The sequence below is a fragment of the Fistularia commersonii genome, chromosome 25 (genome assembly GCF_037954325.1).
Source record: "Fistularia commersonii isolate RoL2024-O1a breed Wild chromosome 25, RoL_Fcom_v1.0, whole genome shotgun sequence".
In the NCBI taxonomy this organism is placed as follows: Eukaryota; Metazoa; Chordata; class Actinopteri; order Syngnathiformes; family Fistulariidae; genus Fistularia; species Fistularia commersonii.
The window spans coordinates 13179583-13205000 of record NC_141308.1 but is presented as its reverse complement, the minus strand read 5'-3'; the positions used below and the strand labels follow the sequence as shown (position 1 = coordinate 13205000).

The 25418-nt window shown below is 51.1% G+C and overlaps 2 protein-coding genes across 7 annotated transcripts in view; one reads left to right on the top strand and one right to left on the bottom strand.

The window, feature by feature from the left end:
- Nucleotides 1-3389, top strand: part of prg4a (proteoglycan 4a) — a 6098-nt gene extending 2709 nt beyond the window's left edge. Inside the window, exons 4-14 of one of the 2 annotated variants that reach the window (XM_086171920.1) lie at nt 171-221; nt 960-1025; nt 1124-1195; nt 1270-1479; nt 1563-1634; nt 1727-1813; nt 2213-2352; nt 2434-2593; nt 2673-2771; nt 2856-2981; nt 3054-3389. In XM_086171920.1, the coding sequence (XP_086028046.1) occupies nt 171-221; nt 960-1025; nt 1124-1195; nt 1270-1479; nt 1563-1634; nt 1727-1813; nt 2213-2352; nt 2434-2593; nt 2673-2771; nt 2856-2981; nt 3054-3223 (1253 nt within the window). In that variant the 3' untranslated portion in view covers nt 3224-3389. Of the gene's footprint in view, nt 1-167; nt 222-959; nt 1026-1123; nt 1196-1269; nt 1480-1562; nt 1635-1726; nt 1814-2212; nt 2353-2433; nt 2594-2672; nt 2772-2855; nt 2982-3053 lie in introns of both variants that reach the window. The other variant, XM_086171919.1, reaches the window with a different exon arrangement.
- Nucleotides 3390-3743: 354 nt separating this feature from the next.
- On the bottom strand, nt 3744-25322 carry LOC147219371 (nucleoprotein TPR-like). Of its 5 annotated transcripts, none has more exons than XM_086171914.1 (54): nt 25066-25322; nt 24445-24549; nt 23097-23161; nt 22737-22827; nt 22557-22660; nt 22226-22483; nt 22038-22118; nt 21869-21956; nt 19900-20037; nt 19733-19827; nt 19450-19647; nt 19259-19366; nt 18963-19186; nt 18262-18413; nt 18073-18197; nt 17837-17985; nt 17596-17758; nt 17354-17488; nt 17142-17282; nt 16868-17057; nt 16590-16786; nt 16361-16501; nt 16171-16287; nt 15857-16060; nt 15592-15779; nt 15361-15508; nt 15148-15285; nt 14933-15064; nt 14723-14853; nt 14424-14634; nt 14189-14338; nt 14022-14114; nt 13795-13899; nt 13511-13711; nt 13378-13416; nt 13119-13283; nt 12108-12219; nt 11816-12009; nt 11617-11693; nt 10576-10757; nt 9348-9518; nt 9142-9275; nt 8918-8992; nt 7244-7519; nt 6993-7164; nt 6714-6916; nt 6559-6630; nt 5839-5930; nt 4973-5085; nt 4799-4897; nt 4551-4692; nt 4385-4482; nt 4196-4309; nt 3744-4049 (listed from the first exon to the last, which is right to left on the bottom strand). In XM_086171914.1, the coding sequence occupies exons 1-54, from the start codon at nt 25214-25216 to the stop codon at nt 4000-4002; spliced, it is 7497 nt and encodes a 2498-aa protein (XP_086028040.1). In that variant the 5' UTR covers nt 25217-25322; the 3' UTR covers nt 3744-3999. The 5 variants fall into 5 exon arrangements, with proteins under 5 accessions (XP_086028040.1, XP_086028043.1, XP_086028042.1 ...); XM_086171917.1 differs by having other exon boundaries at nt 4551-4662; XM_086171916.1 differs by having other exon boundaries at nt 11617-11687.
- Between the last annotated feature and the right edge of the window lie 96 nt (nt 25323-25418).

Below are 25418 nucleotides of genomic sequence, written 5' to 3'. Positions count from 1 at the left end.
GCGAAAGAGAAATTTCCAGAAGGGTCAGTCAGACATCCATACACACACACACAGACACGCACACTTCCCATAGTGAGAGAGAAACACACACACACACACACACACACACACACTTCCCAATAGCTAGAAACAGGTCCTCTCACCTGCATCTCCTCTGCTTCCTCCAGCAGGCGTGTCCTCAGATTCCAGCAGGTTCCAGACGCTCAGAGCCAAAGCATCAGGTCAGATGATTCAAACTGATCAACTTATCAATAAATGATATTGATGATGGGGACACCCTGTTCTTGATGCCCTGGAGATGGACGGCGAAGATAGAGGTGGGCGTCCTCCAGGGATCCGGAGGTCGATGATGTTTGTAGATGACACTGCGATCTGTAGCGAGGAGCAGGTGGAGGAACATCTAAGGAGGTGTGGAGGAACATCTAGAGAGGTGGAGGTTTGCTCCTGGAGAGTGGAGGGTGGAGGAACGGTGAGGATACAGGGTGGGGAGATGAAGAAAGTGTGGAGGTGGAGATGTGAGGGTGGAGAAACACCTGCGAGCAGGTCTGAACAGGTGGAGAGAAGTTTCAGGGGAGATGAAAGAGCAGCAGAAGGTGCAGAAGATGGTTTGGAGACACCGAGAAGACGGGAGGAAGAGCTGGAAGCAGCAGAGATGGAGATGTGGAGGTTCCTCTCTAGGAGGGAGCAGGTTTGGACGGAGAACATCTGTGAAGAAGGATGCTAAGGATGGAGGTCTGGAGGAAAACAGGAAGTGAGTTTGTGTGAAGGAAGGTAAGAAGGAGGCCCATGATTGGCTGAAGGTTAGATGGAGGCAGGTGATTGGCTGAGGCAGCCAGTGAAGGTTCCTTAAGATGAGACAATTATTATTATTAAATATCATTATTCTAGATCCGAAGCAGGGACATGTCTCACATTTCTTTTTAAATTTAATCGTACCTTCACTATCTCCCCTCCTGCAGGGAAGAAGAGGAAATCTCAAAAGCGCAGGAAGAATTCCAACAGCGAGAGCGAGGAGCGTCTCACCGGTACCTTCTTCATAAAGACACATTTTAGTTTTAATTTGTTTTCAAACAAATGATTTCAGAATTGACACACGTATTGTTTTTGCGTATCCAATTATAAGGCTACATCGGCCTGCCGGCGTCCGGCTCCTCAGGCCCCGCCCCCTTCCAACAAACCAATCCACACCTGCAAGGTTGGAAATTAAAATGTAAATTGAAAATAAAAGTGTTTTGTTGAGTTACAGCCCATCCTTCTGTCCTCCCCCAGGGTTTATTCACCCCCCTTTGTCTCTCCTCCCCGAGTCCGGCTCCTCTCCTGGGTCTCCAGACGCCCCGGCCTTCGGCCCGGCCCTCCCCAGGCACGGCACCCCGTCTCTGGGCGGCGACGGGCCGGCGGGCCCCTCCGACGCTGCCGGAGCTCTGAACATCCACCTGGTTCTGTCCGGCGGGGGCGCCGCTCCGTCAACGCCGGGTCGGGGTGAGGAAAACAAACACGCCTTCTGGGGTTCCTTGGTGTGTTTTTGTATTTTTTTTCTCATCTCTAACTCTGCTGGTTCTCAGGGCCCGGCGGCCTGCAGGACGTGTTCCAGGCTTTGGGGCTCTCCGCTGGGGAGGGAGTCCCTGAAGGAGCACGTAGGTCCCAGAACATGTGTGTGTGTGTGTGTGTGCTATTACTACAGCAGATTTTTAGTTAATCTTGTGTGTGTGTGTGTGTGTGTGTGTAGGTCCACTTCCAGATGCCGACCTCTGCAGCGACTCTCCCATTAACGCACTAACGGCGCTCGGCAACGGGACCATCCTCATATTTAAAGGTCTGTTTTTCTTCCGTCAGAGATAAATGTTGTCTCTGTAATAGGATTTTAAGCAGAAAGTGTCGATAAATGTTTATTTTTTTGTATAAGAAACTTTGTTGATCACCGTAGGGGAAATTCTTTAGTCGAAACAGCATAGCAGTTACAGTATCAATAACTATAAACAAGGGTGTGAATAAACAACCAAAACAACGAGGATAGGAATATAAACAGAGAGACAACAGCAATGACAGATAAACAAAAATAAGCAGAATGCAAATGAGCCGAGACAAACAAGGATAAAAAAAAAAAAAAGAATAGTCAGGGTCAGACGTGTGGATGGGTGAGATAGTGAGCAAGTGGAAGTAGAGATGCATCTCCAGCTGGTCAGAACTGTGTGTGTGTGTGTGTGTGTTTCAGGTGATCTGTTCTGGTCCGTCGACCCGGCCAGCCGCTCGATCAGCCGGCAGCAGAACATCACCGAAGCCCTGGGTGTGCCGTCGCCGGTCGACACCGTCTTCACCCGCTGCAACTGCCACGGCAACACCTACGTCATCAAGGTGGGACTTTCCCTTCAGTGAGGACAAATAAAATCAGCGTACCTTCACGAGAGAAGTCACGGCCTTTCTCTTCTCCACCAGGGGAACCAGTATTGGCGCCTGGATGAGAACATGGACCTGGAACCCGGGTTCCCCAAACCGCTCAGCTCAGAGTTCCCTGGTCTGATGGAGGGCGTCAGCGCTGCACTACCAGTCCCGGCCACCGGGGGCAGACCTGAGACGGTGTACTTCTTCAGGAACGGTCCGTCCAGGACGAAGCTCACTCAGCTCTCCAGGAATGATGGATGGAGTTTGATTTCTGGTGTCTGTTCTCTCTCCAGGAGACACCGTGCAGAGCTTCTCCTTCCCAGCAGGAAGTTCTCCGTCCTGCGGGAAGAAGGCCGGCACCTCGCCGAAGAGCCGCGTCGCTCGGCAGGCTGGTAGGTTTTAAAGGATTTAAATCCAAACCATCTCAAAATAAAAGATCTAGAGACCAGAAGATTCAGTTGTCTTCTCACCTCCAGGTGTTCTGAGCGGCGAGATCGACATCAAGCTGGTCCTGAAGGGCTTCCCCGGCCCAGTGACCTCGGCGCTGTCCCTCCCCCGCCGTCAGGACCCGGAGTCGTACCAACACCTCGTCTTCTCCGGACGTGAGTTCCCTCTGGAGAACGTTGCGCTTGCTGAGGTTTGAAGGCTGAGGTTCTTCTCTCCGTCCTCTGCAGCTCTGTTCTACTGGGTCCTGGTGACCGGAGACCTGCCGGCTCTGGCGGTCCCAGCGCCGTCTTCAGACCCGGACCCGGACCCGCTGCCGGTCCTCGCTCCCTCCGATCCGGCCGACGCCCCACCGCCGGCGGGGAACTCCATCCTAGTTTGGCTTCAGTGTCACCAGTAGAACCCCTGGTCAGGTCCACCTGACCCCTGCTGACCTCCACCCTGCTACTTCCTCGTAAACCAACCGTCCCCTAGTGCCGCGTTGCTATTCGGCCATCTTTGAAAATATATCCAAGAAATCATATTAAAAAAAGGATTTCCTGAAATAAAAATCAATTAATTGAGATCAATTCAATTGAAATTAATTACCGTAATTTCCGGACGATAAGCCGCGAGTTTTTCACGTAAACAACGCTGCGGCTAATATATGGAAATTTGGGGGGGGGGGGGGGGGGCGCTAATGAGCTTCACGCCGCTAAAACATTTCTCCTCGTCACATCGGACCGATGAAATGACCGAGAAATTCCGTTCAACTCCGACACCGAAGAAGACGACTGACGGTTTTTAGTGCGCAGGAAGAAGCCCGAGATAGCGATCGGCGAGCCGGTGCAGCTTATAATGAGGTGCGCTCAATAGTCGGGAAATTACGGTAATTTTAATATTTAAAAAAAGGAGGATTTCCTGAAATAAAAACACGATTCTGTCGCTGCTGCTCGACATTCGACTTTATTTATAAAACCACCAACTTCCCACGTGGCCAAAGCGCCATGAGGACATCAATAAAAAAAAAAAAGACAAAATTCAAAAAAAAAAAAAAAAAAAAAAAAAAAAAAACTAATAAACAACAACAACCTCTGGATCTGCGTCTGGAGTCTCACCGGCTGCAGATTACTGATTAGGAGTTGTTTTTTCTCCCGCGATCGGGCGCCAAGCAAGAAGGCGGCGGCGGCGGGGCCACTAGGGGGCGCTCCCTCGACCCACGGCTCCTCTTCCTCGAGCAAAAGCTCCTGAAAAGGCAGATGAATTTTTCCTGACTATCTTTGAGCTGATGTCTTCTCCTGCCTGATGAATATACTCCAATAAAAGCAGCTTCTTCACCACTCACTGCCTGGTGTTTCTCATTCTGGAGCTGGTCTTAAATAGCGGTTCTCACCTCTGCGGCTGAGGATCATCCTGGTTTCGCTCCGCCCGCCGCCGCCGCCGCCGCGGCCCCCTCTGGTCGGGGTCAGGCTGGGCGCCGGGCACCGCTGGGTCGTGGAGCTCGTGTCTGGAGAAGACGCACCTCAGCGTGAGACCTTCACCACCAGAAAGCGTGAGCTTGTATCTACATCCAGGGACTCACCGGGGTCCTGGCTGGTGGACGGCAGCGACGCGTCGTCACTCGGCGCCGCCGCCGGCTCGCCGTCCGCCTGGCAGTCCAGAGACGCCTCCAACCCGGACCTGCGGGACACACACCTTCAGCTTCTTCCCCCAGATGCCCCGCTGGACACCTCAGAAGGGAACCTTACCCTTCCCCCTCCTGCTCCATGAAGACCTCGTCTCCGTCGTCTCCGGCGGCGGCCATCCCCGCGGACGCCGTTACCATGGGGACAGACTGGGACGCCATGTTGTCGCCGCTGTCTGAGGGCAGAGACTCTGTGAAGACGGTCACTGGTGGAGACGGAGAGAGTCACCGCGTGGCGCAAGCTGGACCGCAATAGCGAGCGCGCGAGTGTGTGTGAGTGAGTGTGTGTGTGTGTGTGTGTGTGTGTCTTACCAGGTGCAGCCACCTGCAGAGGCGTGGTGGGGACACTCCTTCCTCCTCCATCCTCGTCATGAGCAGCCAGGAAGAGGGGGGACTCGTACATACCCAGACCTTCACAAGGCAACCAGTTAACCACTAACTGTCAACGTGTGTGTGTGTGTGTGTATGTGTGTGTGTGCTTGGTACCTCCTTGAGAGGCCAGCTGTCCCAGGTCCGAGTGTGACGCCGATGCCTGCGGGAGGAGGTCCTCCGGAGGTCCAAACCTGAAGCTGGTGGACAGGCCGCCCACCTGCGGCGAGCTGCAGAAGCAGAAACAGGAAGTTAGAGAATTAAAAGATTTTTCCAGAAGATTCGTCAATATCGTAAGATGTACTTTAATTATCCCCACAGGGGAATTATTTTGTCGCAGCGGCGCAACATTGACAATATCGATAGCAAAGATAACCACACAAAAAAAGCAAACCCAACAAAAGCAAGGATAAGAATAGAATAACAGAATGTAAAAAAAAACAAACAAAGGTGAGAATAGACAACCAAAACAACAAGAATAGAAAAAGTGACAATAACAACTACAAAAATAAATATAAACATGATGCGGCTGGAGTGACAAGAACAAGGATTTAAAAGGAAAAAAAAATTGAGAGAATCCAACAGATTTGGATTAATTGCAATTAAAATATTAAGATGTAATTTCACTGCCGGCATCCAGACAAACATCTAAGATTCTTCATTTTGACATTTCAGAACCAACAGCACAAACTTCCACACTGCAAGTGGAAGTGGCGCGAGATGAGCGGCGGAAACTAATGAGGAAGAATAAAAACGAAGGAGAATCTAAATAAGGTCAATAAAATGGGCAAAAATTCAACAGGAAATCAAACGGCAAAGACAAGAAAAACACCGAACAATATAAAACACACGTTTATCAATCAGATCGCCAGCATCTGAATGTAAAACCACTGCAAAACCCTCATTTTGAATATTAACCAATTGAAGTCTTGTGGAAATATTGATTATATACAGGTATCGGTGACGTCGCCAGGGTTTCTTACTGAATGGCCTCGGCGAAGCCGTCCGTCCGATGAGGGACGACCAGAGTCGGCGTGCTGGGAACCATGCGGTCGTCGTCGTCGAAGAAATGTTGCTGCGGCGGAAAAGTGGAAATCAACGGCACGACAGTGATAATAATGTGATAACACGCAAAATAGCGAGAATATTTTTATTTCATTATCAATATATATTTTAAAGCTTTACAACCCAACGTACAATCTGATAAAAACTTGCGATAGAATTCACGCAAATGTGAAATGTGCAAGGCGAGATGCTGAATGCACGCCATGTGCAGGAGATGCAGGGAACGATGCTACGCTCGCTGAGCCAATCAGAGACCAGGATACAGAACGCCATGATGTGGTTGGTCGCCTTCCCTCCTTCAGCCAATAGTGTGCCGTGTAGGTAAAATAGTGCAAGTGTTCGGTTTTGTTGACTCTTCTACGATACACTTTGTACACTACAATATTATATTTCTTGTAATATTTTTTAAATTATTATTAGGCTTGAAAATGTTTATTTTGCCATGAAAATAATTGAAATAATAAATAAAAATATACCGCAAAAAAAAAAAGAAAAAAAAAAATCTGTGATGAAGTGAAAAATAAAATTAAATATGTAAGAGTTATTAAAAATACAGTGAGACTGTGAAAGGTGAGCCGCAATGTAGCATGAATATGGTATGTAAACACACACACACACACACACACACGGCACCTTACCATACTGCCGATTCCAGGTGTCAGCTGTGGTCCACGTCCCACGGAGGGCCGACGCAGCTGGGAGGACTGTCTCTAAATAACACACACACACACACACACATTTGACCCGACAGTGCTTTTAGATGTGTTTCCCTGATTAGTAAAGGTGTGTGTACCTGTGTGTGAGGGGGTCCTAGCTCCGGGGCCGGGGGTTGGATGTAGAGGCGTGGGGGCAGCGGATGCGGCGGCCTGCGAGGCTGCGGGAGTCGGGGCGTGAGCGAGGAGGAAGTGGCGGCGGCGGGCGAAGGAGCGGCGGGGGGGAGGTGCACGGGGTCCCTGTGGGGCTCCGACTCCGAAACGGCGTCGCTGCCGCCTCCGCCTGGACAGGAGCAAAGACGGGCGGGTTCAAAAAAGGCAGGACGTGGAGGTTGCAGAAGGCTGGAGTCGGCGCTCACCTCTGAGGGCCTCGGTTCCCTGCTGGGGGTCGGACGCCGCCGGCTCCCGAGCGGCGCCGGCGTCCGACGGCTCCTCCTCTGCTTCCTTGCTCTCCTCGTTGCTCTCCTCCCCGGCTCGAACCGCTATGTCGCCGGCGTCGTCGTCGTCTTCCTCCTCTTCTTCCTCCTTATACTAGCAGAAAAGCAAGGAATTGAACTTCCTGTTCCGGCAGTGAAGCGCAAACACGAGGACAATCGAGCAACACGAGCACCTCCTCTTCTTCTTCCTCTTCTTCTTCTTCTTCTTCTTCTTCATCGTCCTCCTCCTCGTCCTCGTCCTCCTGGTCCTCCCCTCCGTTCGGCCTCTTCTCCGCCCCCTCTCCTCTGCTGCCCCGGCTCTCGCTGTCCGTGTCGATCACGATGACCTCGCGGATCAGCAGGGCCTCCTGGGAGGTCGTCTGGCGGGACGGGACCGACTGCGACACGCCGTCTTCCTCCATCTCCTCGTCGTCCGCCGCCAGGACGGGGAAGCCCTCGTCCGGGAGCTCCTGCGGCACAAACACCGATAAATGAGCTTGACTGAGCCCACGATGGAGATATTCAATAGTCACGGTGCAGAAAAGGGTGCGAATAGTCATAATAGAGTAAATAGATACAAATAAATAAAGACTATTGTAAGTGACGGACTATAAGGTGCTACTTTTTTTCCCCACACGAGGCAAATTTATGGATTTTTTTGGGGCTTCACGCAACAAAAAAATTTAGCCCGGTTACATCAAATCAATGAAATGACCGTGAAAGAATGGCCAGGAGGAAGACCAGGACAGCGACCAGCTGGAGCCGGATAAACCAATAATGGACGGACGGATGGACTTTTCCTTGTGTTATTGATTATTAATCTTTTTCATCAGCCGCTTTACAGGCACCGTTCGGGAAATAAAGTATTTCCGGTACGTATTTACGGATACATATTTAATCAAAAGTAAAAAAAAAACAAAAAAATCTTTCCTTGTAAATATCTTATGTTACAACGTGGACCCGGCTTATTACCAAGTGTGGCTGATATATGTACACATATATCTATTTTGTTATTTTTAGTTAATATCCAGGTGCACTCAATAGTCCAGAAATTCAAGTATGCACAAAATATACAACAGAATATAAAAATATAAGAAAAAAAGCCTGATGCAAGCAATAGTTCTAGAAATAACAGTAGAACTGGATGGGGAAAATGCATAAATGTAAAATGAATATAAATATTGCATGTATGAGAGTGGTAAGTAGAGGGTAGATTGGTGATGCAATCACCAATTTCGAGGACAACAAGACATACAAGGACAAGACATTGAGCGACAAGCTAAAAATACAAGAAAAAAAAATAGTAAAATAAAAAATTCTGATGTATAAAAAGTATAATCTAAAAAAAAAAGTTTCTCCATATTCACGGAAATACAGGGATAAATAATGAGCATCATTAAACTGATGTCAGACTGACAATTCAAACTCTTGAACTTCTGATTCAAGAGCAGATTTTAATGATGCCTTAATTCTCACAATCCCAGAGAAAAGGAATGGAAAAAAAAAACAAACTTAAGTGTTCTCTGCTCAGGACCTGGTCTCCTCCAGAGTCAGGAACCAGGCTGTAAACACCACCGCTGACACTATTTCTTCTTTTATTTATTTACTCTATCATCTGATAACCTTGTTTTTCCACCACCTTTTATTCAAGTGGATCACCTTATTATACATTTTGTATTTTGCAGGTTAACACCGGTCAGCCGGAGCCATATTCCTTGTCGGTTTAGCCGTAGCATCAGACTTTTGAATGAGTCTAATGCATCTCATGGATGCCGTTTCTGGATCTGATGATCTGAAATCATTTTCTGGTCTACCAAATATCTACCCAGCGTATCACCTGTTCTCTTTGGAGTCTGTGCCTCACTGACCTGACTGTCGTCATGCGAATCCTCCGTTTCGGCCTCATCCCTCAGGTCGTCCTCGATCTCCTCGTCCGCCTCCACCTGGATCAGGTCGGATCACAGGATTCATCTTCCCCGGCTTCTTCTTGTTAGCTTAGCGCTATCACCCACACACTCCAGTGAAACCAGAATGATGTGACTTCCTGTTTGTGTGTGTGTGTGTGTGTGTGTGTGTGTGTGTGTGTGCTCACCTGCAGCGCCGCCGCCGGTCTCAACCGTATCTTTTTGGAGGTGGAAGGGGTGTGTGAGCTCTCCGGTCTGCCTTCCTCCTCTTCCTCCACGCCGTCCTCCTCCTCGTCCTCCTCGTTCCTTCCCCGCTTTGAACCTGTGAAAAGTCACGCCGGATTCAAAATAGAACCCCCTCGTCTGATTTGTTGAGCGTTCTGACTTCGCACACCTGCTGAGATGGTGGCGGAGGAGGTGGAGGGACGCTCCGCCTCGCCCGCTTCCTGATTGGCCGCCTGCTGCTGGGTGGGCTGGACGAACGCCGTGGTCTGACCGCCGGTCGGCTGCGTCATGGGCGCATTAGCAAGGCCGCCATGAACCGAGGACGCCGCGCTGGTCGCAGCTGTGAGGATGAAGGACTTGGTTAGCGTTGAGCAGTACGTATTCATCATGTCAGCTATTAACATGTAGCGCTGCTGGTATTAGCATATCATAGAATATGCTAATACAAACAGCACAAACGTGTGTTGGCCTTCGCCATCTTTCTTGAAACAGCCTTCCATCTGCATCAGCTTCTCTCTTCCTGGGCATTTAGGGATTATTTACATTTCTTAATTCCACGTGTTGACATTGGCATGGATGTGGATGCACTGCGATCTAATGGCGGGACGCCGTCACTTGGCGGGTCACGTGATCGGCATGAATTGTGGGAAATGTAGTTTAAGGCCAATGCATGTGTTTGACTTCTTTATTTTAAGACTGCATAAAATGACATGGCGGGCAACATTGGGTCATATCACATCTTTATATCATCCCTTCTGTAGTTACTGTATAATACATCTGTTTATAGTTCCGTCTGTATTCTGACATTTGTTAATCACACTACCTATTTGTACATAATATGCAAATAATTATCCACCGTACTTGCAGTAGCTGTACATATTCTGCTCATATCTTAACTACCTCTCCTTGCACTAGCTGTATAAAAAAAATGCAGTTATTCTTTAATACTGTACATTCAGTACATGTGCACTTCTGATTAGATTTGGTTTCTCTGTATCCTTACATGTGTAAAGACCATAAAATTGAATCTAATCTAATTAGGCCTTGGTCTAGAAGCGGGTTGTGATTCGACACTAAATAAATAGACTCTTTCGTGACTACATAGGGTTTTTTTAAGAACTCGGGATAAAGGAATGATATGAATTTGGCTTTTAACAGCAGCAGCGTGTGTCTGTGGAACCAGGACACATTTTGACACTTTCCATTGTCTTTGGCCGCAAGAATGAATATGACCCATCGAGCCTTCAAATATTAGCCTTTCATTGTCAACACAGCTAAATCAGCACGTAATCCCACATACAACAAACCAAAAGCGTTCACCCTCCTTCCTAAATCACACACAAACAACACGACACGTATATTTTCTAACGCTTTGGTGAAATCTTCCAACCGCTCACCCTCCTGGCTTTCCGCCTGCGTGGTCGGCATGACGGTGGCGGTGGGTGTCGGCATGGGCATGGGCCGGATGCTGGCGCGGGGCGTGGCCTTGCTGGCGGGGGCGGCGTTGGACTTGCCGCTCGGAGAAGGCGTGCTCGGCGTGGGGCGGATGTTGGCCGTGGGAGGCTCGGACAGGCTGGAGCTGACGGGAGGATTCGGGATTTAGATTCTGAATACGGTGGAAAGTTGACCTACGGGTCAATCGACCCGGGAGTTTTCCGTTTGGGGCGAGCGGGACGTGGCCACCGCGGTGTTTACCGCTACTTGGTAGCCCGGAGAAATTCAATAACATGAACGTGAGATGGAGAAGTTGAGCGTCGTCTGTGGGAAGGCAAGAGACACTTAGGTGTCGACTCATTTTCACCGGGAGCATAACAAGCGAGTTAGGCTATGCAGTGTGTGTGTGTGTGTGTGTGTACGTTTGTGTATGTCTTGTCAAAAAAAAAAAACAACTCACTAACCCAAGCTTACTGTTCTGTATATTTCCTGTGCATCGTGTATTTGCAAGTCCTTATGTCCTCTATTGTAAGTCGCTTTGGATAGAAGCGTCTGCCAAATGTAATGTAATAACGGCATCACGGGTGTCCTCAAAGAGCCACATGGAACAGTATCAATGTTATATAAAAGAAATGTAACTACGCCTTGATGTTAAATAACTATATTTGTTAAAACCGGGGACGGTTTGATGATTCTAAAAAGAGGAGCGGCGGAGGTTACATTTAGCAACACGTGGTAGCATTAAGTGTGTAGCCAGTAAACTCTTCAAGGTAAATACACTTAATAAAACCACTTTCTTTCTTTACATTCTCTTTTATTTTAAGCGTTTGTTATTTATGAAGTATATTTTTCGAATTGCAAAAAAACACGTGACAAAACCTAGGGTTGAAACGGGCGAATAGCGTTTCAATTCGTTCTATCGGGCGACTTTAATTCAACGTACGAGCGGATCGAGTTACGAGCTCGACCACGGAAACGGTTCAGCTCCCGAGTCCAGGTCTTACCTGCCCCGTTCCTGGGCCGGGGTCTTCAGAGATATCTGCCTCTGCTCCGCAGACCTGGCCTGATCTCCCACCTGGACCTCGAGGAAGAAAAGAAATAAATACGAGGAGGACCCGGTGACCCTCGAGGCTACAAAGTTTTTATCCCGATAAACTGGTCGCTGGAGGTTCAAGGTGAAATGAGTGAACGCTGCTCCGCTACCTTGGCTCCACTGGGGTCTTGGGGTTCTTCTCGGACGTCGGGGTGCGTCTGCGTCTCCCACAGCTCCCTCAGCTCCCTGTCCTGCCGGAGAAGCCGTGCCTCGTACTGGGACTTGAGGGCGTTCATCCTCACCTCCAGCTCCTCCCTGGTCTGCTTCAGCTCCTCCACCTCCTTGCTCAGCTGCTCCTTGGCGGCTACGGGGGAAATAAAAGGACCGGGAGACCTTCTCAAGAGGGTCCGAAAAACGGTTTTGGCTCCGTAGCACCTCGGGGGAGGAGGAGGAGGACGTTACCGTTTAGCTGGGTGATTTTGGTCTTGGCCCCGATGAAGGCCTTCTTGGCCTTCTCCTCTTTGTCGGCCATCTGCTGCCTGTACTGCTCCTCCCTGGTTTTACTCTCAGACAGCTACCAGAAAACGGAGAAACTCCACTTCATAAACAACCGGATGATGGATCCCGATTCGGGAGGCGCGGCTTGATCTACTGCGGCATTCCTTTGGTGAATATCAAACCTAGAATTGAATGTCAGCTATTAGCATGTAGCGTTTCTGTTATTAGCGTATTACAAACCTCCGCGCTTTCTATCACTTTCTATCTCCCTCTCTTTTGAGGCAGAAGGTCGCCCACGTGATCACCTAATGATCACGCCTGGGTTTCTGTAGATCATCTGGAAGGTGGTCCAGACTTGCTCTACATGAGAGGTAACCTCTGGTTACCAGGTCATGATTTGGCGCTAAATGAATAAAATCAGACTTGACTGCATGAGGTCGGGATAAATGAACAAAATTAGAAAAAAGAAAAAAAACAAAACAAATCTTTTGCAATGTCCCCCCCTCTGATTGATTTTTTTGGTTAAGTTCAAATCAGAAACTTCCACAAAATAATTCACTTAAATCAATAATAATAATAAAAATAATACCAATACTATGAATAAAAATTATTTCTCAAACTGTTATTAAAATATTCTTAAAAGCTCTGAAGAAGCAGTATTGATTTTTTAATTCCTCTTCCTTCAGCCGAAGGGAATATTCAAATTTTTGTACATTTTAAGACCTTAAAACACTTTAAAGCCTTAAATTTGACACTTTAGATTTTTAATTGTATTTCTTATTCTCCCTCTCCCTACTATTATTGTTATGTTTTACTTGAAACTCCGGCACAACAATTTCCTTCGGGGACAAATAAAGCTGTTCTTATTCTTATTTAAATTCAAAAGGCAGTAAACGCGTCCTTATTGCCTTTCCAGAATCCATTTGCGATTGTGTGCAGAGATGTGACGGTGCAGCAGGTCTTGGAGAGAACAACCTCTTGGCGGAGCTTCGCCATCTCCTCCTGCTGTGCCTGGTGAGCGGCGGCTGCGGCCCCGTCGCCGGTCTGGGAATTCTGGTTCTGGGCGGTCTCGGCGGCCCGGTCCACGTCCCGCAGCTGCTCCTGCAGGCGCTGGATGTCCGCCTCCCGCTCGGCCACCAGCTGAAGAAGACACAACCACGTGAGGGCATCCGGTGAGCCGCGAGCCTCCGCGGGCGTCCTTGCGGGTTTTATCGGGATACGGAACATCTCGAACCTTCTGCAGGGACTCCAGCTGGCCTTGGAGATCCGTCACCTGCGCGGACAGAAGACGCCACCGAGTTGGAGACACCTCAGATATCTGATCTTGACAACGTGTCAAAAAGTGCTGGACGCAAGCGTCTCCTCACCTTGCTCTCCGCTTGGCTCAGGCCGGTCTTCAGGCCGCTGACCTCCTGCTGACCGGCCTGGTGCGTCTGCTGAAGCTCCTTCTGGCTGGTCAGGTTCTGCTGGAGGGAGTCTTTGGCCTGCTGGAGCTCCCTCTGGACCTGCTGGATCTGGTTCTGTCTGGCCTGCGCTTGAGCCTGGGATGATTTCAGCTGGTTCTGCACCTGTGGCGCAGAAACGGAGATGATGCGCGGATCCACCGAACGACCGGCGTGGTGAAGGTGAGCGTTGGATGGAGGTCTCGGACCTGCTGGGTGTGAGTCTTGGCCTGCTGAAGCTCCTTTTGACTCTGCGCCAGCTGGTTCTGGTTCTGCTGCAGCTGACTCTGCGTCTGGGACAACTGGGACTGGACCTGCAGGAGGAGCCAGGAGAAGAAGGAGCAGGAGATTGACGGCCTGAAGACCATCGTGACCGAGAACAACCCGAGATGGTGTTGGTACTTCTCACTGGAACGGCAGATGAGATCCCATCTACCTGGTTCATCTGGGTCTGGACCTCGTCGAACTTCTCTTTGGTCTGCTGCTTCTCCTTCTGAGCCTCTTCTAGATCCTTCTGGGACTTCTTGGCCTGGAAAAACAAAACCGGTTCATGGAGCAGAAGTCCCGGAGAGAGTCGGTCAAATCCCGAGACCTCGTGGTCACCTCCTCCTGTTTCTTCTGCGCCTCTTCTTTCAGCGTGCTCAGCTCCTCCTTGGCCTTGGTGAGCTCCTCCTGGGCTTTGGTCAGCTCCTGCTGGACCTCCTGGTTCTTACCCACCTCACTTCCCGCCTTGGCTGCCGTCTCCTCCACCAGCTGGAGAAGAAAAACACACGGCTGAAGATCTCAGCGCCGCAGCTTAGAAGCCGGTTCCTTCCCGGACCTCCGGGATCCAACCCACCTTGTCGTGCTGGACCTTCAGCTCGTCGTACTGGGTCTTGTACCGACGTCCGATCTTCTTCACCTGCATGATGGTCTTGTTCTTCTCCAGAATCTCGCCGCTCCTGGCCTCCACGTCTTTCTTCAGCGCGTCCCTCTCCGCGGTCAGCCGGGCCACGGAGTCCCGGAGGCCCTGCAGCTGGGACTGGGCCAGGTTGGTGGTGGCGCTGGACCTGGACCGCAAAACGCAGACCCACGGGAGGAGACGTGATCCATCTGACGAGGACTCCCGGACCTCGGAACCCGTCCGGGGTCACCTACCTGGCCAGGTCGGCCTTGAGCTTGCCGGTCTCCTCGGCCAGTTGGGAGATGCGTCTCTGCTGCGCTTCTCTCTCGCTGGTCAGCTTCTTGTTCTCCTCCAGGTTGCCGTCTTTCTGCTGGCTGAGCAGTTGCTGTGAGAGGAGAGGAACATGTGAGCCGCCCGGGAGGCAGAAGATGTCGGACGCAGGGGAGATGGCGATGGAGGCCCACCTGGACTTTGGCCCTGGCGTGTTTGAGGTCTTCCTCCAGGATCCTGCGGTCGGCCTGCAGGGAGCCGTTCCTCTCGGACAAATGGGACAGGGAGTGATGCAGGGGGCTGATGGACGTCTCCAGCTTGGACACCTGAGAAGAACCCAGGAACATGCAAACGTCATTCTCCGGACGCAACGTTTCGCAGGTTTGCGAGTCCCTCACGTGGATCTCACCTTGGCCTGAGCCTGCTGCAAAGCCACCTCCATCTTATCCCTCTCCATCTTCAGCATCTTGTTGGCCTCCTGGAGGGCGCTTATGTTCTCCAGGTTCTTCAGCTGCTCCTGCTGCTGGGCCAGGGTCTTGACCGTGCTCTGGGAGAGAGGTGCCTTCAAGGTCAACGCGAGCAAAATGTCGACAGGTTACGAGAGACAGTCCCTCCATCCCACCTGCATCTTCTCCCGCTCGGCGTTCAGGGCCTCCTGAAGCTCCGTCAGCTCCCTGTCCTGGTGCTCCACCCTCTGCTTGTAGCGCTGAGCCTCTCCTTCTGACGCTTCACACTGAACCAACGCGATCTCCTTCTCCTTCCGCACAAATCTAAACCATGGAGAGAACATCACGGTGAACACCTGTCTCCTGAGATCTTTGCTCACGGTCTTTCTATCGCCGCTGGTATTCACCGGAGTATTTCCAGTATCTGCTCGGTGGTCTTCCCTTCCTCGCTGAAGGACACGTCAAGCTGCTGCTGCTGCTTCTGCTGCTGCTGCTGCTGCCGGCTCCTGGCGGCCATGTCCTCCATCTGCTGGTGCAGGAGGGCGTTCTGCTTGGCGAGCTCCTCGCAGCGCCGGCTCAGGCTGGACAACTCGTCCTGCAGGAGCGATCGAGGACGAAGCAGCTTTAACAAGTATCTGAAGCGACAGCCGGAATGTGGAGAAGACCTCCTACCTTCAGCTGCTTCTCCGCCGCCGTCCAGGCGCCGTTCTTCTCCCTCAGGAGGGAGCTGCTCTTGCCGAGCTGCTCCTCCAGCTCACGCTTCTGCGCCGCGTCTTGCTGGGACTTCTTCTTCAGCTCCTGCAGGGCCTCCACGTCGGCGGCGTGGAGCATCAGCTCGCGTTCGTAATTAGCCTGAGCCTCCATGGCGAGCTTCGTCTGAGGTGACGGGAGAAGCAGAGACCATGCATGAAGACAACGTTTCCAGAGCGTCCAAGAGTGTGTGTGTGTGTGTGTGTGTGTGTGTGTGTGTGTGTGTGTTGAAGGACCTGATGCAGGCTCTCCTGGATGGTCTTCTGCTCCAACGTAACGGCGGCTGCTGCTCGTTCCACCGCCTCCTGCTGCTCCGTCTGACTGGCCTTCAGGCTGCACTGCAGCTCGCTCACCTGGATGCGGTGGAGGAGGCGCCATCAACCATCAACATGCCATTTCCCAAAAAGTCCACATTTGAAGACCTACTTGTTTCTCCAGGGTTTCCAGAGCCTTCTTCCTCTCCCCTTGATCGTCCTGTCTCTTCTTCTCCGCCTCTAGTATCCTCTTCTCCAGCTGTTTCTGCACCTCCTCCGACTCCTTCAGCCTCACCTCCAGAGGGGAGCGGAACTGTGGCATTGAATGGGGAACAGGGGTTAGCAGTGTGTGTGTGTGTGTGTGTGTGTGATTGAGGAGAGGGCATGGAATGGACCAGCACCTCCTTCTCTTTCTTCAAACTGTCCTCCAGCGTCAGGACCACGGCTCTGTACTGCTCCACGGTGGTGTTAGCGCCGCTCAGCTGCTCCGTGAGCTCGCTGTTGCGCTCCTCGGCGGCGCGCAGCTGACCTTTGACCTCGGCCAGCTCCTGCTCGGACGCGCCGGGCGTCTGGGAGGCCGGTGGCGTCGCGGTACGACCTGGGGGTGAAGAGAGAGGACCTTCTGCTGAGCCACCAGCAGGAGGAGGAGAAGGTAGGGGGTGAGCTAGCTGCCCTCTACCTTTCAGTGAGCTCCTGAGGGCCGCCGCTCTGGTTGCTGGCGTGCTACTGGAGGCGTCCGGCGAGGAGGAAGCAGCCAGCTGGGCTTTCAGCGCCGCCACCTGCTGCTCGGAGCTGCGCAAAAGCTCCCTGGTCTTCTGCTGCAAGGTGTTCTGGGTCTCGAGTTGCTTCTTGGCTTCCAGCAGCTGAGCCTGGAGGAAGCGTGCATGTGTGACATTAAAGGCCGCTTCGGTTTGAACATCCGGGTCCAAAGACATGGAATACACCGTACGTACGTCCATGGTGCGTCCCAGGGTGTGTCTCTGAGCCACTTCCTGGTCCAGCCTGGTCTTCATGGAGGCCAGCTCCGTCTCCAGCTGCTTGATCTTGTTGTTCAGCCAGTGACGAGTGTCCGTCTCCGTGCGCTCCATCGTGAGCTGGGGAGAAACACCACGCCGACGTCACACACCGATCGGCCCGGTCCCGAGCCGCCGCCGTCCGAACACACCTGTATGGTCTTGAGGTTGCTAAGCAACAGGTTCTGGCTGCGCTGCTCGGCCGCCATGGCCTCCTTGTCTCGGTTCAGCCGGCTCTCCGCTTGTCTCAACATGTCTCGCTCCTTGGTCAGGTTCTCCACGCGGACCTTAGCGGTCGCGATGCGGACGGGAAAACACAGAGGCGGGATTCGAGAAGGTCGCCGAGGGCAGGCGGCTAAAATTCACAAAAGCTCCTCCTCCTCCTCCTCCTCACCTGCTCCAGCGCTAACTTCTCGTTAGCTTGCCGCAGGTCGTGGCTCATGGTGTGGATGATGTGCTCGTGCCTCTGGGCGGTGGCGGCCATCTTCTGGTTCCTCTCCTGCAGAGCGGCGATCTCCCTGCAGTAGGCGGTGACGTTCTCCTGCAGCATCTCGTACCTGCCGCGGTGGAACACGTGGACTGACGCGCCTGCGCACGGGCCGCTCGCCGTAAAAACCAGCGTCACGTTAACGCACCTCTTGTTGCTAAACTCCAGCTGGGAGGTCAGCTTGGCGTGGCCGGAGCGAACCTCCGTCAGCTGCTTCTCCAGCCTGTCGTTGGTGTCGTTCAGCATCTTGTCGTTGGCCGCCTTCTCCTTCTTGTAGAGGGTGAAAGCGTCGTTCAGCTGCGGGAGAAGAGACGCGTCCAGATCAGGACCGCGTGGGCGAAGGTGTCAAGGCGGGATGGAGTCGGTGAGGCCCAAAAAAAAAACCTGTTTCAGCGCGGCTTTAGCCTGAGCGGTCTGCGCCGACTCCGCGGCGGCGGCTCTCTGGGACGTGGAGCGAGTGGCCGGGACGGAGGGGCGAACCGGCGCCGGCTGGGAGGGAGGATCTGGACCTGCGGGCGAACAATATTTACAAAAACGCGGCTACTGAGAAGATCTCCTGGAGGACGTTCCCACCTTGAGGCGGCAGGTGGAAGCCGGTGCTTTGTGTCAGCAGAGCTTTGTACATGTCCCTCTGACGGGCGCTGGAGTCGGCCAGCTGCTTCTGCTGGTTCCTCTGCTCTCTCAGCTGCTCCACCTCCTTCTGGAGCTTGTTCAGCTCCGACACGCTGCAAATAGGGATTTTACAGTTAATATCTGACCACGTGTCTGGCCACAAATACAGTTGGTTCCAGGAACCAGCGTCCTCCAGGGGAACTTCTAGCTGGTGCTAAGGTGACACAGGAAGGAACCAAGAAGAAGAGGAAGGACATGGACAACATGGAGGAGGAAGCTGCCACCGTTCATGGAATAATAACCACGGACTATCAGATGGTCGAAGTGTTTTTATCTTCTCCCTTTTCCCTGTGAAGAACCCCGTTAGCTAACTCTGGGGTAGATGTTCCTCCGTCAGCTGTGGAAACCCCTCTGTGGTGTAGCGGGCCAGAAGAGCTCGGACCTCTTTGTTGCTCCGTTGCTCGCTGCTTCTGTTCATCTGGTCCATAACTGATAACGACAGGTTTTAAAAAATGGTGCCCCGACATCTGCGAGATGTATCAGGTAACGGACGCGGCTTATGAGTTCCACCAATCGGCTACGGAACCGGAAGGCACCCAGGAGAGGCCTCGTTCCCGAAGAGGAGCTGCAAAAAGTTCCTGCTCTCAGGGACGTGGACTCACCGCACTGAGGTGGCCTGGATCTTCTCCCGGTCCTTCTCCTCCTCCAGCTGCCTCAGCCGTCCCATCAGACTCTGGTTCTTCTTCTGCAGCTCCTCCACGCTGCGGAAGGAGAGCTGCCGGGCGCTCAGGACCTCCGAGGTGCTGGAGATGTCGCCGGAGCTGCCGTCGTCCTTCGTCACCCGGTGGCCTCGGGCTTCTTCCAGCTCCACCAGGAGGGCGCACACCTGGACGAGGACACGACGTCGGATCATCTCCTCTCTGGAGTCCCTCAGAGCCACCGTGGATTTGCTGGGTACCTGAGCAGAGGTGTCCTCCAACTGTCTCTCGGTCTTCACTTTCTCCCACTCGGTGGAATCATACTGCTGTTTGAGCTCCTCCTTCTCTTTCTGGAGGCTGTAGATTTCCTGGAGACGGGCGTATGGGAAGAAGATGAAGACACGAGAAGCATCTTAAGCCCAAAATCAAAGCTCGGGAGGAGCTGACGGACCGCCCGGGCCTGCTCCAGCTTGTTGCACAGCGACGCCATGGAGCTCTGCATGCTCTCGTACTCCTCCCTCTGGCGCCGCAGGACGGGCGCCTTGGACTCCACCTCCTGGACGATCTCGTCCAGGACGCGGCTGACCCTCCTGGTCTCCTGCTTCTCCAGCTGCAGCTGCGTCTGGCAGTCGGCGTAGGCGTTGTACAGCTGAGAACGTCCAGAGAGCGGCTTAACGTTCCCGCCGAGACTCCCGGGGTTTTGTGAATCCGACCGATTTTGCGTTAAAACTCACGTCGAAGAACTTCATGCCGGGTTTGACGATGGCGGCGATGGCGGCCGCAGACGGACACATGGCGTCCAGCTGCTCCTCCGACAGCGAGGGGCCACCTGCGCACATTGCAATCACGATATTGCAACTTTTTCTGCAGGCGCAAAGCGGGACGGGTTCTGGTGTCTCACAGCAGTGTTTGCCCGCGGCCTTCGTGGTGGCGTTTTCCAGCTCCTTCTCCATCTTCTTGATCTTCTCCCGGAGCTCTGCCTCCAGCTGGCTCCTCAGCTCCTGCCCCTCGGACACCTTCTTCTCCAGGGTCTTGTTGGCTGCCAGGGAGGCGACATTAACCCCGTTAACCCCGGGGTAGTTTTCTTTCTTAAAGGGTCCACGGCGGGACCAGAGGTGGAACCTGGGTCTTATCCAGGAGCAGCTAGTAACACCTAGACCAGGGGTCGGCAACCCGCGGCTCTGCCATCTTTACACTGCGGCTCAGAGTGGCTTGGGGAAAATAAATTATAAATATTTAATTGAAGTGTATTTCATTTGTGTTAATTCCTATTGTGATCTTCAAATATTAAATAACATTATATTTATTATTTTTCGCCGCTCAAAATAAGCCGGTATACCCGCCGGCCGGTAAAGTCCCGATTTGCAGATGCTGTGCGCAGAAGTTCAGGAGCAGAAGTCCCATAAACCAGGTAAAATAAATATTTATGAAGATATTTTGCAAATATTCATTTTATATTGTTTACTGACACAGTGATTTTTTTCCCCATTTATTTTTAAAATTCAGGTCAAGGCTCCGCTAAACGCTTTGAAAGCCCAAAGCTCAAAATGAGTTCATTACATAAATAAAATGTAATTTTCTCCGTAATACTTTGTGAATTTCAGAGGCAACACACTACACACTTGTTTACACAAAGTGTAAAGGTAATAAAAAGCAATATATACAGTGGAACCTTTATTTTAGGCGTCAAAAAGTAATTGCGGCTCCCAGTGTTTTCTTTTCTGAGGAAACCGAGTCCAAATGGCTCTTTGGGTGTTACGGGTTGCCGACCCCTGGACTAGACTTACAAGTTGAACTGCATCCCTGGCCGAGCTCGTAACTCCATTTGTTACCTCTCATTAAAATAGAAAAATTATCTATATCGATAGTGTATTGACCTCAAATTTTACATTTGTTGCTCTATCCTTAACTTAACTTACTGGCTAGACCAGAAGTCCAAATGTTTTCCTTCGTTTTAGTGGAGAGGAGAACAGCTAAATAATAAAAATCTTTATATGTTATGAACTGTTCCTTTAAAAATTTCATGACGAACAACCTGAGATTCACAATATTTCAACAACACTAGGCTTCAGTTGTGTCTTCTCACTTCTCCGTGCATTTGTTGTATTTTTCTCCCAACAAGTCTCATCGTGGCAGCGAAACTCGCCGCATCCACACCGAGCGTAAAGCTGCCTTATTAACCTCAACCAACAAATAAGAAGTGCTCCATTTTCCCTACACCCTACACTCCATGTCCACTTTTCTCTTTTTTGACAACATTCTGCTGATGAGGGTGTCGGGGCCGAACGGAAAAGCAAGTATATTCCTAACAATAAGTAAAAATGCTATTTACAGACATGTAAATGCTGCCATGTTGCTAACACTGACTACAACAGTGCACCGCTAGCAGACACTTGTCACTGATTCTGGGGACACTCAATGTGATGCTAAATGTAGCTTTGCTATACTTTGCGCGTAAACTACCTCTTTTTAAAATCATCAAACCGTCCCCCGACCGGCTTTGGACGCCTCATCCGTCCACGTTCCCGCCTTCTAGCAGGCGATGCTCTCCGTCACCGTATCTCGCCGCCGATGACTTCACAGACGAGTCCGCGACACACACTGCAGATGGTACAGAATGCTGCAGCACGGTTGGTATTCACTCAACCCAAAAGGGCTCATGTTCCACCTCTGTTCATCCAGTAGCTGCCAGGATCAAGCACAAGGTCCTGACCCTGGCATTCAAAACCACCTCAGGAACAGGTCCAGTTGATTTTAAACGCCTGAGCGACGACTCAGACGTCGATGCACTCGGAAGTCAAGGTTGCACCGTATCTCAAACCGACGGGGAAAAAAAGCGAGAGGGGGAAACAAAAAAAAGGGACACATACCGTCCCCGGAGGTTTGAACCAGCTTGCTGAGCTCCTCCAAGGCCCTGCTCAGTTCTTGGTTCTTGCTCTCCATGTCTGATGCCGACCCCTACAAGACCAAACAAAGCGTCACACACTTGCGGCGCGGGGAAAGGTGATGGGAGGACGGTCTGCAAAAAGTCAAGCTCACCTTGTACAGGGAGGACAGTTTGACGTGAGCGTTGAGCTCGGTGCGGTATTTGTCCTCCATGGCGCTGCGCTCATCTTTCGCCTGGTGTCAGAACACTGGATTAAACTCTGCACGGTCAGGAGGAGCTTCCTCCTCAGGTGTCCGAGGAGGTTAAGAAGTCTTCCGGCGGCGGCGGCGCTTCCACGTACCTGCTTGAGTTTGCCGTTGAGGTCCTCGGCCCTCTTCGTCTGACTGTCGCAGGTCTCCTTCAGGGAGCTGAGCTGCCGCTCCAGTCTGGCCACCTGCTCATTGCTGCTCTTCAAACTGCCCTGGAGGTTCACCATCTCCTTGCCCTTCTCCTTGTTGCTCTGCAGAAGCTCCTCCGTCTTGGCCTTCAGCTCGGACGTCAACCACTCGATCCTCTGCTCCAGAAGCTCCTTCTCCTGCTGCACGCGTTTCTCCCGGTGCTGTGGCACAGCGTCGCGTTAGCATTCCCGCACATCGTGACGATGAAGACGAGGACGAGAAGGAGACGTTTACCTGCACGGACACTTCAGACGACTGGATGTTGTCCAGCTTCAGGTGCAGGTCCATCTTGACCTTGTCCGTCTCTGTCAGCTTCTCATTCAGACGCTTGACGTCCTCTGCGGACACACACGCAGGGTCAACAACCAGTGTGTGTGTGTGTGTGTGTGTGTGTGTGTGTGTGTGTGTCCTCACCAGTCAGGTTCTCCACCTCCTGCGTTCTCTTCTCCAGCAGCCTGGCAAGCTCCCTCTTCTCCGCCTCGATCTCATATTTAGCCTTGGTCTGCTGCACGCACAACCATGTGAAAGTGCGCACACACACGCACACACACACACAAACACGTAACTTCAATATTTTATCAGCGAGGAAGAAACGAATCAGCTCGTGACGTGATTGGACTAAAGTTACCATCCCTGAAACACAATTTATACAGCTTAAAGCTCTCATACGCACACCTGAAACTACCAGGAATGGCAGTGTGTGGGTTTCTGTCACATGACTGGGGAGAAATCAAAACATCTACAGTGTCTGGGGAAGTTGTTGGGAGTGTTTACCTGCTGCGCGGGTTTGTCTTCGCCCGAGTCTCCCTCGATTCCCTTCAGAGCGCTGAGTTCTTCGTCTGCAAGGAGGTGAAGGAAGCCGTGAGGGAAACAAGTGTATATCACAGCTTAACAGTCATTAACAAATTATTACAATAATATTCATTGATCTAAATGACTAAAGCCTTACAGAAAAGAACAGAACTTTATTAATCCCGAAGGAAATTCTTCTTCAGCGTTCCCCCTCCACAAACGAGTCCAACTCAACTCTCAGGATGAGACAGGCCTTCCTGATGGGCTTATTGAGTCTGTTAGCATCAGCTAACATCTGCAGCACGGCTCTGCAGACGTCGAAAGACCCGAGTCTCCAGAGAAGGAGGCTCTGACCTTTCTTGTGTCCACCATCTGTGCTTTTAGCCCAGCCTAGTTTATTGTCTATATCGACGCCCAGGTACTTGTACTCATACACTTATTGAGTGCATTAAGATGAGCAAAACAATTTGTCCGCAACCAAAACAAGACGAGCGAGGGCAGCTCAGGATGGGGAAGTACAGATAAATAGAGGGCTTCGAGTAAAGGAACATGATTGTAGAGAAATGGATGACAAATCTTTAGATGATAAAGTTAAACAAGTAGGTTCTTTAGGGTTCTTTAGAAAGAGGAGGTGAGTGTGTGAACATAAACTAAGTTGCAGCCCCGGCTCTGAGGACGTAAGGAGTCAGAAAATGACGGGCCAAACCACAGAAGCTACATCCTGAGAGAAGATCCAGAACAAGAGTCAACGAGCAATGAAAAGACAACACCTACAACTGCACATTTCATCCTTTGAGTTATAGAAACACTGGTCGGACTTCGTGAACTGACACACTTTGTCGCTTGTCCGGGAATAGAAGTTCAGACCCAGAGCTCTATATACTCTTTTTGCCTGCTGAATTAAATGCTGATTTAAGCCTAAATATCTCCTCCTATTGCTACATCAACGGACCTAGGATCCACTCACACCCAGCGGCGAGGTAGAATGGAACAGGATCCAACAACACCCAGCTCAAAACGAGCAATGACAGTAATTAACAGTGCTTTTTATTACAATTTTTTATTACACCAGAATGTTCAGGCATGTTGCAAGTGGTGGCGGATCATTGACAGAAAAATTGTACAACAGTTTCAATACGTAGGACGTGTGCATGTCTCTATAGGACGTGAAGAAAGGGGGTGAATGGTTGCATGTCAGAAGCAGTGGTAGATACTGAGTGAATGAATGAATGAATGGATGGATGGATGGATGGATGGATGGATGGGTTTTGACAAGGAAAACATACAATATTCAGTTCCAAATTAAAACATGGCACAGTGGAAAACTCACTGAGTTTTTTGTTCTCCTCCTTCAGTGTCTGCAAACTCCTGGTGGCCGACAGGATCTGCTCCTGGCTCTCTGCTAGCTTCTTGCCAACGTCGAAATACTGCTGCTCTGTAGGGACACACACACACACACACACACACACACACACACACACACACACACCATCATCATCATCATTCAGCAACAAGACTTCATGCACAGATTCATTTAGGACATAAAATAGTTGAAACTGCACCGTTTCTTTCGAATTGAGAGCATCAGCTCAGTGCGTCACGACGAGTCAGAGCAAAGCCGAGGCTGCATTTCGGAAAATCACCAAAATCCTGTTATTTTCGTCGAGATAGCGTTGCAGAAAAGGCAGAACAACACCAGTGTCCGACCCAATAATTCGGCTAATGTGGTGCAACTAAAGTTATAAGATGATGTTTGAGCAAAGCTAGCAAAGCTAGAGTTAGCTTGAACATGACACCGGTGCTAAAAGGTTAGCTAGCTCACCTGGGCGCTGCGAGACACACATTTACAGATATTCTCTAAATTACTGTAAAATGTGATCGTTTCGTAATACACTGAGGTATTTTGTAAGTTATACCGTGCATTTTTTAATACTTTCTGGAAACTACGCACCGCTGTCCGCCTTCAGCCGCTCCAGCTGCGTCTTGAGCTCCCCGTTAGCATTCTGGAGCTCCGTCACAAACTTCTCCAGCTTGTTCTGGACTCCTTTCGGGAGTTTGTTCAACTCCGTCCGCTCCAGGGCCTGCAGCAGGACGGCCGCCATCTCCGACAATTCCGCCCGAAGCTAACGGTTACTCAGTAGAACGCCAAATCCCCGGGAATATGTTTGTATGTTTCGGTGTCACCCCGGTTTGTAGAGCCGCTGGGGTGGCTTCCATTGAAAGTCAAGCTGTAAATGAATACGAACCGGATGTTACAGGTGAGTTTCAAAATAAATTCCGAAAGTAGAAAGAAACAGAACAAAA

Coding starts and splice junctions, on each gene's coding strand:
- LOC147219371 (XM_086171914.1), bottom strand. CDS start 25,216: ATGGCGGCCGTCCTGCTGCAGGCCCTGGAGCGGACGGAGTTGAACAAA. Junction 15,286..15,360: donor CCGAGCGGGAGAAGATGCAG/GTGGGATGGAGG, acceptor CCTCTCTCCCAG/AGCACGGTCAAGACCCTGGC. Junction 4,310..4,384: donor GTCCACCAGCCAGGACCCCG/GTGAGTCCCTGG, acceptor CGTCTTCTCCAG/ACACGAGCTCCACGACCCAG.